Here is a 15,694-nt window from a genome sequence, read left to right on the forward strand (position 1 = left end):
AAAGCAGCAGAGAACCTGTAGGATCTGTTAGGAGTTATCACTTACTTGCTCACTGGTAACAAATGGGAGAATAGACCTCCTGCTCTGGGTAAGGACGTGCATACAGTAGCTCAAATATTGATGACCTAATTTCCTTTGAAACTACCTTTTTATTTTTGTGATACTTTGGCAGCCAGATCACAATAATCACACTAACAAAATGGTCTAAATTCTTGCAAGTTTAGCTTCTGTTACACAGAGTCTCATGTAGACCAGAGCAGAGAGACTGTGAATACGAGCATCAGCTCTGCAACTGACAGTTCTTAGTATCTCCCATATACATTGCAATCCTTATTTTGAATGAAAGTCTCACAGTCCTGGGAAGTTAACTGTGAAGGTTTATTTCTTAGATAAGATAACAGACAGCTTGTACAGGGTCACCACAAGAAGAGCAGGGAGTGGAAGCCAGGACAACACTACGCAACACCCTCTTCACCTTGTTGGTCTGCAACACCATCTTGCAGAGGCACCACTCCACGAAAGTGCTGCACAGTGTACATTAACAGAGTTTAGCTCTGTCATGCTTTGTGCCGCTCTGCCACACTGAATTGTTTCTGGGTAGTTTACAGTCTCCTTTGAAGTCAGGGTTAATTTCAACAATGATTTCAGTGAAGCCAAAACCTTACTGCATGATCCAGCTAAAAAGAGCCATTCTTTTCACTTCGGGATAGAAGTTCAAACTTCCCTATCCAGCTTCAGTTTTTGGACACAGCTCAAAAACAGGTGTTTTCATTATATTTGGCTATTTTTTCTGAAACCACTAGACCATCCTCTATTCCACAAGGCAGTAACTGACACATGGGTTTCGATGCCCACTGCTCTTCCTTCGTTCAAAAAGCGATGGGCAGTCCGGTGGTGAAGAGGGCAGTGACCTCTCTCCTTGCACAGACTCTTACTCTAGCACTTGGTTCTGGAGCGGAAATAAGAAAAGTACCTGCAATGGATCTGACAGCTGCATTGCAGACTGAACTGATAACCTATGACTTGTCTGGGAAGTGGAATAAATACACAGCAGGTTTTACTGTGAAGATCTGTTGCAATTACTCTATACTGTAAAACACTGTATCTAAGAATGAATATGAATGTTTTGCTAGGTTTTTTTTTCCTTAGCTGTTAAATGTTTTGTTCATGATTAAAGGGAACCTGTAGGTCCCAAATCCGGTTCTCATATCACAGCCTCATTACCATACTAGGCTCTAAGATTTGATTTTATCACATCTTTATACATTACCAAGAGCCACAAAGTCCTGGGCTTGTCTGCACACAATGATGTAACTACTCTAACTGGACACATTTATACCATTATAAAGATGAGTTCTACTCTTACTTACTTACTCTTACTGTTTACGTATCTTGCTTGTGCTCTCCACAGAACTTGTCCCATCATAGGTATTTTAGTTGTCACACATCTCTTATCTGCTGCTACAGTTTTCAAGCATAGTTGGCAAAGCAATAACAGTCTTACATATATTAGGGACTGGTGGAGACAGCTGAAAAATGAGACAACTGACTAAAAGCATGATATAAATTTAAAAAATGAATAAATAATAACCTCATGCTATTTGTGCTAGTCTTGCGGGACTGATGATCTTACCAAGAGCAGACTGACTAAAGCACTGTGGAGCTGGTGCATGGACATTCTCAGTAAAAGTCCATGTGTACAGAATTAGTTTTCTGCTCGGCTGGATGAAGCTAGAGGCACTGAGATAATAATTTTTTAGTTTTGGTTTGGGGAGGTGGAAAGATTTTTGGGAGAGCACTCTCTTTCAAGTATTGGGTCTGAACTGATACTTGTAATGTTTGTGAAGATTGATTTGCTGAAGATGGGAGGTATGAGGCCCTTCCCCACTGGCCAGGAAGATGCTCAGCCTTGGAGTGAAGCCTTTTTATAAATAATGCTAATTTTTGCTTAAACATATTACTTAACAGTACTTTCTACAACTATATACATGAGATTAATGCAGCTAGCTCAGTACTGGCTGTTGATTGAGACAAGACATGAAAGTTGCTGATCTTCTTAGTGTGCCAGTGGGCATCCCCATGCCTTTGCATCCCTGTCAGTCCTGCCAGCTGTCTCTCTGGTGGATTCTGTGGTACTGTAGCAACCACGAGTACACCTTATAATTTTCCTAGCTAGTTATTATGATCAATGCACCATAGCTTTTAATCCGAAAAAATTGGAGTCACTGGAACAAATCCATTTACACTTTAGTTAGCTAAGGACAGTCCATCCAAACTTAGCTAGAAGGGACTGCAGCCTATTTAACTAGAAGGAAGATTTAAAAATTCAAACTATCATATGTGTGAATTTTCACAGAATCCTTCATTTGATGCTGCTCTCGTCAGCAGAGCATGTGGACAGAAAAGCATGCACAGAGCAGAATATTCTCTGCTTACATAACCCATGTGCCTGGCTACGGAGCAATTTCTTGCTGATTTGTAGGTACAGTAGGGATCCTCGGGAAACACGAAAGGGGTTTCAGGATACAGCCACTGTGCACTCACATACGCCCAACCTTCGTGACCACAGACCCCAGCAGGCTAAGATGGTAGTATGCACACATACGAAAGTGTAGAAGCTCGCAAATCTGTAGCATAATTAAAATGTGCATGTTTAATGTGTATTTAAAATGTGCATGCTTAAGCAAAATGTGCAAAACTAAAACTATGACTTTATTCAAACCCCAGATTTCAGGAGAACTAGAGTCCTCAGTTGAGAAGTATTATTTGGATAGCTGCATCAGGCAGGATGAGAGAAACCTTCAAATTTACTCCAGGTATAGTTAGACAGAGGTTTATTTTATTTTATTTTATTTTTAAGAATTCTTATACACAATATGGCTTATTTCAGATGTATTTTTTAAGCAAATACTTCATTTGCATTTGGCTTAAACTGGTTTGCCTTAAGGGTGATTTAAACTAAATGAGGTGCCTTCTGCTCAGGATATAGCACTCTAGAACTGGACCATTCCTGCAGGGCTGAACCCTCTCCCATATTACTCCCATATAGAGTAGTCTAGAACAGAGAAATAAAATAGTCTGGAACAGAGCAATGTGTGGACTGGTGTGAAGGCTGTGAGAATGAAATGCCATGCAGTGACTATCAGTAACCAAAAGCTTTCTGCCATGTAGCAAGGTCGTAGGTAACTTGCCCGAACCTAGAGAACCCTGACTGCATCTGCACAAATCTATATAAACACTGCTGACTCTCTGCACGGCATAAACAGGTTAGGGATGTTGTGAAGCATTTTATATCCAGCTCCAGTGAAGTCTCCATGATAAAAAAAGGTCCAGAGGAGTCTCATTGAATTTGTTAAAAGCAACGGAGCTTAAAAAATCTTTCAAAGAAAAAGCAAAATAGAGTAAGGAAAGAGGGGAAACAAGTACTCAGCAATACAGTCAAAAGAAAAGACTGTCTTAATGTCAAACCAACATCCACTTCTAAGCTTTAGCTGCATTCTCATATTCTTATCCTACCAACACCAGTTGAAAAGAAGATGGGTGATTACCCAAGGGCACTACCATTTTCCAGCAGAAATAGCTGTTCCATTTATTCAAACTTTTGGAAATAATCCACGGAGTTTGCAAAATTTTACAGTTTATTGCTACCAAGGTCACAGTAACATGGGTTTTCTTTTGCAATTCATGAAGAAAATCAGAAAGACAACATATATCACACAGAGAGTATTGCAAAATTAACCCAATACGACCGTCCATGAAGATACCACTCAGTGCTGTTCATGGTAGCTTTATGGCAACGCGGCTTTAGATTAGTACTCCAAATCATGCTTGTATTGTATACTGAAGTATCTGAAAGTCATATTGTTTGCAATGGAACAACATAGTACATACAGACTTGGCAGATTCCTGACCTCTACAGTTTTTGACTGTCTCCCAAATTTAGGACTGAGAATGTCAGACTGACCCTGCATTTGGCAAGGATAATAGAAGTCCTGGTTTTATCAAACTCTGCTTCCAGTCAGATCTCATTTCCATTAAAAAAACCCTCTGATTTTGTAATATTAATGTAATATTTGCATTAAAGTAGGGAATTTAACTGTCACTAATTTAATTTACTATGTTGGATCTAGGGATTTGGAGAGTAAGTGAGGCTCAAATGTCAAAATAGGAAAAATAAAATTCAATTGGTGGTGCTTGTATATAGCAATACTTCTCATCTGCAGGAATACTGCAAATTAGATAACAGAAAGTAAAGAGTTTTGAGAATATAATAAAGTTCTCTGTTCAGTTGTTTGTCCTGTTTTATTGCAAATGCTAAAATGAGCTTGTTGACTGCAATTTAAAATAGAAAAAATACCAATGGCTTAATGCCATTGTGAACCTGGCAGTATATGGGATAAGATGAAATCTTTAAAAGTTTGCAATAGAGGGCTTAATTGATACTCCTAAAATCCACATTCTTCTTTTCTCTCATTTTCTGACCTCATTTCTGAGTCAGACACAGAGAGGGTGGAGTGTAATAATTCTACCCAGACCATTTGACCAGGCAAGAAGCCCAAGAAAAATGATTTTTCCATATACTAACATTAATAAGTAGTGGAATCACAAAGTTCTTTTGCAAGACTTCAATTAGTATTTTGAACTTCACATTATATAAATTCATCTCAATCTGCTGCTACTAAATAGTTGTTTCTCAAGGCCCTTGCAGAATGACTACTTCTTGTAAGTTATATCTGTTTTGGTTTTTAGACCGCTCAGTGTATCATTTTCTTTCACATTTTCTTTAAATATGTTCTCTGATCTCATACTAGCTGATACAGAATGATATGAACAGTTTCTCTACGGAGATCACCATAAACTAGATGATCACCATATACACTTTTTGCAGTAATCTCAACCAAAATGCATGTGATTGGGTTGACATTGAGACAGATTTACGTCGTCAAGGTTCTTGGGGGGGTTGCTCCTCTCCACACCCTACATGGTAAAACTTCCATATTAGCTTCCACTTCCAGGTGGAGAGACCAGAAAACAAGCGTTCCTCTCCCATTCACAACTCAGCTGCATCCAGCTGTATTATTTCCCAGCAAAATAGTTCTGATAGCTAAATTAATTGAATCAGCCAAAATAGCAGAAGTCTTATATCTGTTTTCTTTGACTACATTTTACTACCACTGTTACCCTACACCTTGTCAAAATAGCTTATTCTTCAAAAATTCCTACTTCTGTTTCTAGAAATCAACATTACAGTGACTTTCCAGATCTTAAATATGCCAAGGGAGGACAATGAGCAAACATCTGGTGCTCTAATGTACAAACTCCAGAGCAAGAAAACTGCTAAACACTATGTATGTCCTGCCTTCTGCAAAGTAAACTCTTTCCAATATTCAGCTGTATTCAAACTCATCAACAGTCCCTCTAGCCCGCACTTATCTGCATTTGGATTCATGCGTAACAGGAATACAATGCTCATACAGGCTTTACCAGAAGCTGAGGGAGACTCCCCTCAAAAATAAAAAAAAAGACTCCTAGACGGCAACAAACAGGAATATATAATGGGCATTTACATTTTGTGCTGTAAATAAAACATCCTGTCAGTCCTCTGCAACATAACAATGATCCCATGTATTGTACCAGACATTATTGCACATTTTTTTTCAAATTTCATGGAGAAAAAAAAGAAAAGAAAACTACGTTTCTTACTTTCGACGGAACATTTCTGCAAATATGCAGCCCACACTCCAAAGATCAACTGGTGTTGCATAGCTGGACTGAAGCAAAACTTCAGGAGCTCTATACCACAAAGTAACAACCTGTAAAACAAAAAGGAACATGAGAGAGAACATGCTTATCTACCGAATTACAACCTCCTAGGAGTTGTTCCATGCAGCCTCAGATTACCTTAATCCAAAGTGTAAAATCTCACAAACTGGGCCAAGCTGGTTTGGTCAGTGCATAGAAAGGGGCTCGGTATGGAAGAACTCAGTACGGACGAGTCAGGAGGTGAGGTCACTTCTCAGGAACAGTGCGGTTTGCAGTACACGGTAACACAACATTGTCCCACCGTGTCCAATGAAGCACAGCACGGGTGGGATATCACAGTATCACCGTCTAGATTCAGAAAACCTCTTTGAAATGGCTGCAGCTGGTGGACCCCAAACGTTTTTAGCAGAGGTCCGGACTCTCTGCAGAGCGGATGTCAGGCTGTTGAACAAGGCCTGGGTTTTTTAAACACCCTGTCTGGACTCCTTTGATATAGTCATCAAACCACCAGACTGGAAACCAGTAGGGCAGGCAATCTGGTGGGTTCGCCTATAGGATACAGCAGAGCCTGCAGGCATAGCCCGTGTCTGTCCTAAGCCGTTAAGTAATGGTGCTAACCAAAGTGTACTGGCCAGCCTAAGCGAGCGTGTCCTACCTGTCCCAAAAGCTCTCTCTTTATGTTGTACCTGAGAAATTATAACTTATTTTTCATCATCTGGATACAAAGCGAGTCAGAACCTCCCCCCCTTACAGAAGGCCCACTGTGCTGCCCAGCGTAGTTTTGCGGCCAGCAAGGCTTTAGGTTAGTCTTCCAAGTCACCCTTGCACATGGAGATACCTTAAACTCGCATTGTTTTCAACAAAGCAGTACAGCACAGCCTCCTAGGCAGATTCCTGACCTTTACAGCTTGTGACTGTCTCTGCCCGCATGCTGCTGGTGGTTAGACCAGCACTAACCTCGTTCATCATTTATTTCCAAACGATACACTCCTTCCTAGGGAAATACGTCAGGTAAAGCAGCTGCTTTTCGGCAGTCCCTGTCCTGCTGGCCATGTCGCAACCCACAGCGCAGACCCACTGTGGATTTTATTGGTGCCGGTCCACCAATGTGCTTTGATGAGTCCTGCACGTTGGACCCACAACAGAGATGGGGCAGTTTATATTTACCCTTTTGTTTCCCACAAGTAGACCAAATACAGATGCGGCTGACTGCATCTTTGGCATATTTACACAAGAACACGAGGAGCTTCCTCGGATTCCTTGCGGGCTGTTATGTGCTAGAATATAATCTGAGAGTCACAGGAGTATCCTGCTCCCGAGTGCAATCATAATCCAGCCCTAGCAACACAGCAACGTCAGCTAACAGGCAGCATTTAAACCTCTAGCAGGATCACTCGGGGCAGGGAGGGTCTCAAAATTTTTTGTCTTGTTTCTCAGACAAACACAAAGGTATGTATTGGGAAAGGCAGCATTCAAGAGGAGCGTGAAATGAAGTAAAAGAATACAGGTAAGAATAAAAATACCTTAAGAAATTATATTAACTAGGATAGTGAGTTCTGAATTTCAAGACCAGTCCATATAAATGTGTAAGAACAGTGGCTTTTTTAATGATAACAATACAATTGTCTTCTAAGCAAAAACAACAATGGCGGTAATCAGCCAAATTTACTGGTCAAAGCCAGCTGAAACAAAAGCAAATACGACATTTATTACAATCATTACATGCCCTGACAGCCTCTGGAAGCACTGAATGGCTACCGAAGGGAGGTTCACGGATATTTGCACAAGTGGTCATATTTGCTAACAGTCCTCTTAAACACTTTGATCTCTATTCATAAAATTTGTCTTTGAAACAGTTCAATAACACAGTGCAAAGTATTGCAGAGCTGAGCCAGTCGAGACTCCCAGATACCTGCCCACATAAGCAGATTCCCGTATGGAAGCTGGGCATTATATAACTCTTGGTTAGGACCATACCAGTGAAGCTTTTCCAACATATCTGTCTCTATAAAAGAAGGTTTTTTTCAAGAGATTCACTAAGAGAAATGTAACTTGAGGTCAGGGGATTTTTACTGGAGCTGCCCAAAGAAAAGTCTGAATCAGGCAGGATTCCTCCTGAAAGACACACATTTTTTTCAAGATGCAGGCGTATTTCCCAAACTCTGATCTGCACTTTTATTCTCTCAGGACATGTGCAAAAACGCACTGAAGAAATGTTGCTTTGAGAACATAGATATAAGAATTTCAGCCAGTTGTGACTTGCCAGTGGCAGAGCGCAGTGTCAGGTGCAGGAGCTGTGGCAGTGCAGAAACACCACCAGATCTCACGATCTGTGACCCGCGACCCAGGCGGCTTTGCCAGCAGACAGCGATGCAGTGACATCCCCTCGTGCCACCGGCCCTGCCACGCTCAGGCACCGCACTTTTTGCGGGCAAAGCATCAGGTGACGAGACAGCTCGGTTCATACCTCCGACCACTTATCCCACAGACCTCCCTTTTCCAGGGAGACACCCTGGATGCCAGCGGCCCCTTCGGCGAGGGGGCCGCCACAGCCCGCCGCGGGGCCGAGCGCTGGCTCGGGGGCAGCGCTGCCGCTCTCCCTGGGCTGCGGAAACGCGCAGCGCGCCGGCTGCCGCCGCCACGTGACCGCGCGCTGGCATGGTTCCCCCAGCGTCTGCACCCTGCTAGGCGCCGTGCGTGTGCACACGGGCGACCAGGAGCTTTTAGTGCTGAGTAATTTGGAAACTTAAACCTTAAAAAGAATTATTTCCAAAGTCTTACAGTTAATTCCAGCAAATGTCTGAGTGCTTTAGAGTCAGAGAGGAAGTAATTTGCGTTGAGCTGTTTTGATAAACTCTGTCAGTGTGTAATTATAAAAGTGATCAAGTAACCCTTACGGTCTGCAATATGCAAGAACATGTTTCAAGACGTGAATCTGACAGGGATCAAGATTTACTAAATGTCAGTTTACATACAAGCAATACCACAGATGACTCCTCCAGTGCCAGGGGTCTTCTCGCGAAAAGCACAGGATGATGCAGATGATGCAGTGGTTTTGACACAGAGTTTCACACTCTCTTTCTTTCACCATAGAAACTGAGAAAATATTTGAGGACATTCCATTAACATTTGCAGATAAGTAGAAATGAAAATTATTCTGAACACAGGATATGGTGAGGCCGAACAAATAGATCATCGCTTCCTCTTTAGCACTGCTCTGACTTAGAATGAAAAAATGCTGTGCTTAGGTAAGCCGTGCCGCCGGCGCCACAGCCTCGCGCGCAGAGGAGGACACGGCCCGCCGACACGGCATCTTGATAATCAAGTCTCATTTTTAGGATCAAAAAGCAAGCACCTGCACTGTTACGCTTTGCTTAAATCATGCTTTCCCTGAAAGTCTGATGTGCATCTAACACAGCACGCAATGGCTGTTCAGTAAGAAAAGGGGTTTACTCTGACATGCTGAAAGCAATCCTAAAATCAATGCAAGGCTCCTTCATACTTGGGTCGTGGGCCTCAGCGACCATGCTGTATTGTAGCCCTCTCATGTAATAAACGTCCCCTCTTTGCCCTTCTCCTCAGCCACCCTGGCGCGTCCTGCTTGCCCTGCCTTCCCCCGCCTTCGCTAGCCGCCCCGCGTGCCCTGGGGTTTCCAGCACTGAGTCTTCTCCTTCCTCCTCCATCCAGACGCTCCTGGGCCAAACTGGCGCCATTCAGCCCTTTACGCTGCTTCCAGCTTTGCAGCCCACTCTGCCAGTCCGGTGAGGGATATCAGGTAACATTTCGTATTTCACAGATTAAATACAAAAAGCTGGAGAATAATTTGCATGTTGGGACCTAAAGGAGTAAATATGCTGCTTTTCCAGTGCACTTTTTATGTCCCCACTATCCAGATGAGATGGGATGATACCAGATGAGGATGACACCAGTAGCTGCAGATCGCTATCTCTTACAATTCAAATGTCAAAAGATCTAGGCAACACTTCAGGATGAAAATAAATGAAATATGTAACTGAGCGACATTAGAAAGGAAATGAATATCTGCAAAATTCTTCCAAAGCAGGGCTCGACTCCTGGAAGAACAACAAGGAATAATATGCTCGGTGAGAAATACGGGACAGATGCATTTAGGGTCTGAAGAAGAAAGACAACTTTATTTTGAAACAAAGCTGCCTGCCTTATTATACCTGACAGATATTGCTCTCTGGGGCCATTTAGCCCCAGGAGTTTCAATCCTGCCGCTTCACGCTACCTATTTCTGATACATAGTCCAATTAGTGGGTAAGTATCTGCTCACTAACGGCGCGAACGCAAGATCTAGGCATTGTGTCGGTCTCATTTAATTTCCATTTACTTCAGAGAGCAGATTTTCACTTTTGGATAACTGCTCAATTTAAATGGGTCTGCACAAGGCACAGCCCTTTCCAAATATAGCTCCTGCCTGAATAGCATGCTGCTCAAGAAAGACAAGGAAAGACAAACAGAGGTTTAGGGATAGGGCTGAGTAACAAAGACACAAAAGACTACATTTTGGTTTGCCGCAGACTTTAAGTACAGACTAATGCCCAGTTGCACAGCTACAGGAACAAAGCAGGGATCAGACTGCAGCACAGTGGCGATGTCTGTGCTAGGAAATTCAATGGGGCAGGAAACGTCCCTTTGGCACCGAGGCCAACAGGCACGGAGCAGCCTATGTCCATGTTATTAAATTCTCAGCCTCCAAAAAAAGGTGACCACATGCAAACTGCCTGCTGGGAACGGTCCGTGCTTAGGAACTGCTTGGGAAAGGCTGCTCGGCACGGGCAAAAACCATGCCAGGAACCGCTCCGACGTTTAATGCTATGGACAGCCGAGCTCCAGCGCCTGCGAATGCTTCCTGGCACTCGCTAATTCAGTGGGCAGCGAGTCGCCCTGGGGCCCTGGGTCTTGCTTTCGCCCCAGGCAGAAGCGTTTGCTGTGCCTCCCTGCTCTGCTGGCTCGGAGGCCAGTCAGCTAGGGAGACGGCGACATCTTCATTTTAGGCATCTAAAGCTGGATGAAGGAATCCTACTCGAATTATTTCCGAAGAGACCTTTAACCTCTTAAAACATTAGCTTTTGTAAAGATCGTGCCACAGAAGCAATTAAGAGGATGCTTAAATTCATACAAAGTATCCTTTAATCTCCAAAAAATCTTCTTCCAAGTCATTTGTTTTTGTGACTGTGGCTGCTACTGTACTGCTTCTGGTGCTGATTTTGCTAATGATGTTTGCCATTAGATGCTCTGGCTTATTTGCTCGCTTAAAGCATTTTGATATCAAGAAGGATCATTTGCAAAATTTTATTTTTTTAATTCTCTAACATGGTTTTTAAAGTCAGTTATTTGTTCAGTTCTCACTAGTGGCATTTTCACATTATCTTTGTGGCATTTTTAAACTCTTTTTCACTTATTTTCATGCTTGTTTTTTGAGTAAAAATGAGGGAATACAGCTATAGAATATATGATGCAGTATACAGAATACAGCTCTATACTGCTGTTTCATGGTCTCCCAACATTAAAAAAAAAATTCTATTGCTTCAAATTGTTCAGGAGGATTTAGAGGGGAATCTTGGAACTTCCACTATGGAGCTGCTACTGCATGGCTTCTTATTCAGGTCTGGGACTCTAAACTGGCTTGCCCAAATTTCTTCAAACTTTGCAGCAAATTTCTCCTCAGCTGTGTGACTAAGCCTGACACACTCAGCACAGGCCTGTTTCAGTGGACACAATTGCAGATGGCCAAAAATCCAGGATTGCATATAACCTGGCTTCAGTCTCGACTGCAGAAACGAGTAACGCACATCTCCGTAACGCGCATCGCTCTTGCTCCCTAGGAACGCTGTGCTGAGTCCCCACAGAGTCTGAGGAGAAGAAATGTAATTCCTTAAATGAATATGCTTAAAAATGGATTGCTGGTCTGACAACATAACATTACTTACTATGAGGTCAATGGAATACTAAAAATTGCTTAGGAAAAAAAGAATTTGCCTAATCATGTTTCAGCCTCTGCAGTCTGGATGAGTGACGGAGCACGAAGAAGTGCAATTCGGAGAGCAGAGAGGACAGCAGTGACTAGGTGGTGGTATTTCTGAAGGATGAGGGTAGCTGGGTCCTGTGTGCAGCTTGGCAGCAGGCTGGACAGCTGTCCTGCCGGGTGGTGCGGCGCAGCGACGCTCCCCGGCTGCTCTGCTCCGGCACGGGGCATCCCTGCTTAGCCTTCGTATAATGACTTCAATGCATTTTTCATTCTTGGTCTGGATGAGGAGTATGCTGGCTTTATTTGCTGGGGACTGTCTTACTATATTTTCCCATCGTTTCCCTTAAAGCGTTTATTGAGCACGCTGGGTTTATTAAGAACGCCTGGGACTCTCCTTAATCTGTCTCTGAAGAACTATTATCATTTCTAACTGTGGGAGAGACAGGTAATAATCACTACACTACACAATACGGTTTAGTTTCCTGTGATAATATTAGTTGAAAAAATTACATGTTTTTCATTTCTTTTCCAAGTAATGGTCCTTCCACTATTATCTAACCGTTTTTAGTTCCATCTCAGTTATAGGTATGGCTGGAGAAAATATTTCTTTCTTAGAGAAAAATGATTACATTTTGTCTTTTTCTATAAACAATAAAATAGTTTCCCTTTGACAGTAAAAGAGAATCAAACCACCTTGGTGGGTTTTAGAAAGCACTTCATTTCTTGACTAAAGGCTTAACACACATAAATGCCATCCTCTCAAGCATTACAGGTCTCATGAAGTGCACATGGTAATTGCAACTTATCTCCTTATTCACATTTGTCTCAGTTTTAGGTGCAAGCTTAATTAACTGCTTTGTGAAAATTGAAAGACTGTTGTTACTATTTTATTAGTTAAGTCATCAAGGAAAAAAATTACCTATTTATAGAAGAGACAATTCCTGACCACATGTACCACCCACTATCAGGTTGCTATTTTAACATGTGATCTCTTCTTTTTGATGTTAAAACATTTCTGCCTTGAAGAAAGCAAGTTTTAGCATCTACTGTAAGATAACTTGAAAAATAAAGAAGCCATTCATTTCTTTGATGGTTTACACACACAAAACTAATCAGAATTTTGTTTTTTTCATTTCTAGGAAGAACCACATTACCCTATACGATGGTGCTGATGAATAATATTTCTAGGTACATCCGCTGTCATTATGAGTGCAAATGTGTGTGTGTGTGTGTGTGTGTGTGTGTGTGTGTGTGTGTGTGTATGTTTATGCGCATGTGTGCATGCATATTACAATACTAGCGGAAGACATTTTACCTACATACAGTGGCTTTTACCTCAAGAGCCTCTGTGAACTAAGCAGGCTGTGTGCAACAGCTACTAGAAAGGAAAACTGGCTAAGATGAGGTAATATTTTCAACCATTAGCTAGAACTTAGAACTTATTTCAGAACTAATACATGGAAATATATTTCCATTAAGCAGAGTATTTCATAGAATTTGGTACTGATGCCATACAGAGGACATTTCTGAGAGACTACCTGAAACTTCACTTGAAAAGTGTTTTATCTCAGTACAAAAAGAAGCAAAATAGTATTGGCAACACTACAGTACCTGTTCCAGAGCCCATGAAAGTCAAAGAAAGACTTACCAGTGCTTGTTGGGTATTAAAATCAAAGCAATGATTCATTAACCTCTGAGCTGCAGAGCAGCCTTCTGTGGAATATGGGACAGCTCATTTCTTTACAGAAGTGGTCAGCTTTCCACGCAATGAGGCTTGTTCTGATATTGCGATGCATTTAAACAGAGAGATACTTAAAGAAATTGAGAACGACAAGTTTTAAGAAAAAGTAGTCATCCTTCAGCACTGCTTCAAGACCAAAAAATCAAACAAAATTTGTAGACTGAAAAAGCGAATTCTAATAGTCTACCACAGAGCTGAAAAACCCACAAAGGTAGGAAGAAATAAACATTGCTGGCCTCTTATGCTAATCAAATCAAACACCCACTACAAGAAAGAGGAGAATTCCCAGCACAAAGCGCTAAGGGGGCAGCAGCCTGGGTCCGTGCCTTGGAATATGCACGTTGTCTTCTGTATCTGGCTGCAGTAAATTGGCATGTTTGCACTCACATCGGTCACCCGTTGGCATGAGCTAGCTGAGGAATGGTCGTAATTTCTAGTAGCAGATCTTGGGCCTTTCTGCAGTTGTTTTGCGCTGCTCTAAATCTTTAGGTAGCCAAAACCCCAACTCATCCAGTATCTGACATGTTTCCGCTGGGCAGCATCCAGCTATTCGAAGGTCTCTCACATCTGTCATGCCCAGTCCCTGAGAGAAGGAGAATACGTAGCTCAAACTCGTGCCAAGGACCAAGCTGCAATCGGCTCTGAGATCAGGGAATGCTGAGACCTCCTGAAGCTGCCTTCGTGAGTGTCGGGTCCCTTCCGGAGTTCATCACGGCTAGACTAGAGAGTCTGAGACCCACCACTTATGGTTTGGCGTCATCATGAAGACCAGCTTCCCATCGCTACTAGAAAACCAGAGTCTGGTTAAAAAGAAGTCTCCCCACTTCCTGGGGTGCTATGTTAAACTCGGTTCTCAACAGAAAAAATGAAACAGAGCAAAACCATGAAGGCCACTGTAGACCTCTCTCCCTAGGAAGCTTGGCCCACTTCTATTTCAAACCAGATTTAACAAAAGGAAACGACACACAAAGAAAACACGGTCCCAAGGAATGGGTCGCACATGGCCTGTTCCCTACAAGAGAGGCTTTACTGTGGACTCTAGATGTGCTTCCAGACAAGAAAGAAGGTGGAATTAAGCATTTTTTGATGAAACGTAAATATCAGAATTGGCCGGGAAGATGAGTCACTTTCAAAAAGAAAGAATCACTACAATTTTGAGGCAAATATAACCACTGGGTCAGAGTTTAACTGAGAAAGTGAACACAGAATTCTGTCAGGAAATGGAATTATTATAGATTATTATGGATAAAATACAGTTTTCCAGCTTGGGACTCTATAAAAGGGGAAACTTGGTGCAAGTAACTTCTGTAAGATAAGGTTTTAATTCTGTTGACAATGAAACTTACGAAATAATGCTGCGCTTTGAGCTAATGGCCAAGAGCTGTAGGGGAAGGTAAGGATACAAGCGGCAACCAGTGTATATTAGGTATGTGAAACCGTGCTGGCTGTGTAGGGGTGTACCTTGTTTGCAAATGGCAGTGTGTGCAAAGGAAGCGTGTGCATAAGCAGGTTAGCTGCTGAGCAAGTGCTTACCTGATCTTCCCTCAGAATCCATAACTAGGGCAAAATAAGCTCTGTCCCAATTAATCTGAGAATATTTCTCTGAATGCCTTTTATATTGAAAGTCTGATTTGGACAAGAGTAGTCTTCGGCACATCTGAAATTAAGACACTTGTCTGGATAACTTGTACAGATGATGCATGAAACAACTTTCTTAACTCTTTTCTGCAATGAGGCTACATTTTTACCTACAGTTGTTAAAAATGCTTTTAAAAAATTTTTTATTTTGGGCTCTCCTTACTTCTGTGTCTCATAAACTCGCCAGGGAAGCACTCCTGTACTGGAGACACCACGAGCGGTGTCCATGCCCTGCAGTGTGGGCTCCCACAGCACCGCCGCAGCGTTGCGCGGCCGCCCAGCTCCCTCCCCAGTGCAGACCGGGGCTGTAAAGCCCCTGCTGGAAATGCAAATGCAGCTTTGTGCTCCTAGTGATACAGGCTCCGTCTAGCAGAGGAAACCTTGCTGGTACTGAGGCTTGTTGAGGGGCCGGGAGGCAAAGTACCAATTTGTTTGACAGGGTATAAAAGGGCTGGTGGAGTAACGCAGATCCAGTGTGGCCTCAGCAACGTCTGTCAGTGATGCTCATGTGAAGTAATCACTTACAGTTAAACCTCCTGTATTACAGCAAAACCCCA

At 42.5% G+C, this 15,694-nt stretch overlaps 1 protein-coding gene across 4 annotated transcripts in view; it reads right to left on the bottom strand.

Annotated features, from left to right (window-relative positions):
* The window catches only part of CDK6 (cyclin dependent kinase 6), a 139,678-nt gene that overhangs the window by 36,668 nt on the left and 87,316 nt on the right, over nt 1-15,694 (bottom strand). For all 4 annotated transcript variants that reach the window (XM_064506071.1, XM_064506070.1, XM_064506069.1 and 1 more), the window contains exon 5: nt 5,704-5,813. In XM_064506071.1, the coding sequence (XP_064362141.1) occupies nt 5,704-5,813 (110 nt within the window). The remainder of the gene's footprint in view (nt 1-5,703; nt 5,814-15,694) is intronic.

The sequence above is a fragment of the Dromaius novaehollandiae genome, chromosome 2 (genome assembly GCF_036370855.1).
Source record: "Dromaius novaehollandiae isolate bDroNov1 chromosome 2, bDroNov1.hap1, whole genome shotgun sequence".
NCBI classification, from domain to species: Eukaryota; Metazoa; Chordata; class Aves; order Casuariiformes; family Dromaiidae; genus Dromaius; species Dromaius novaehollandiae.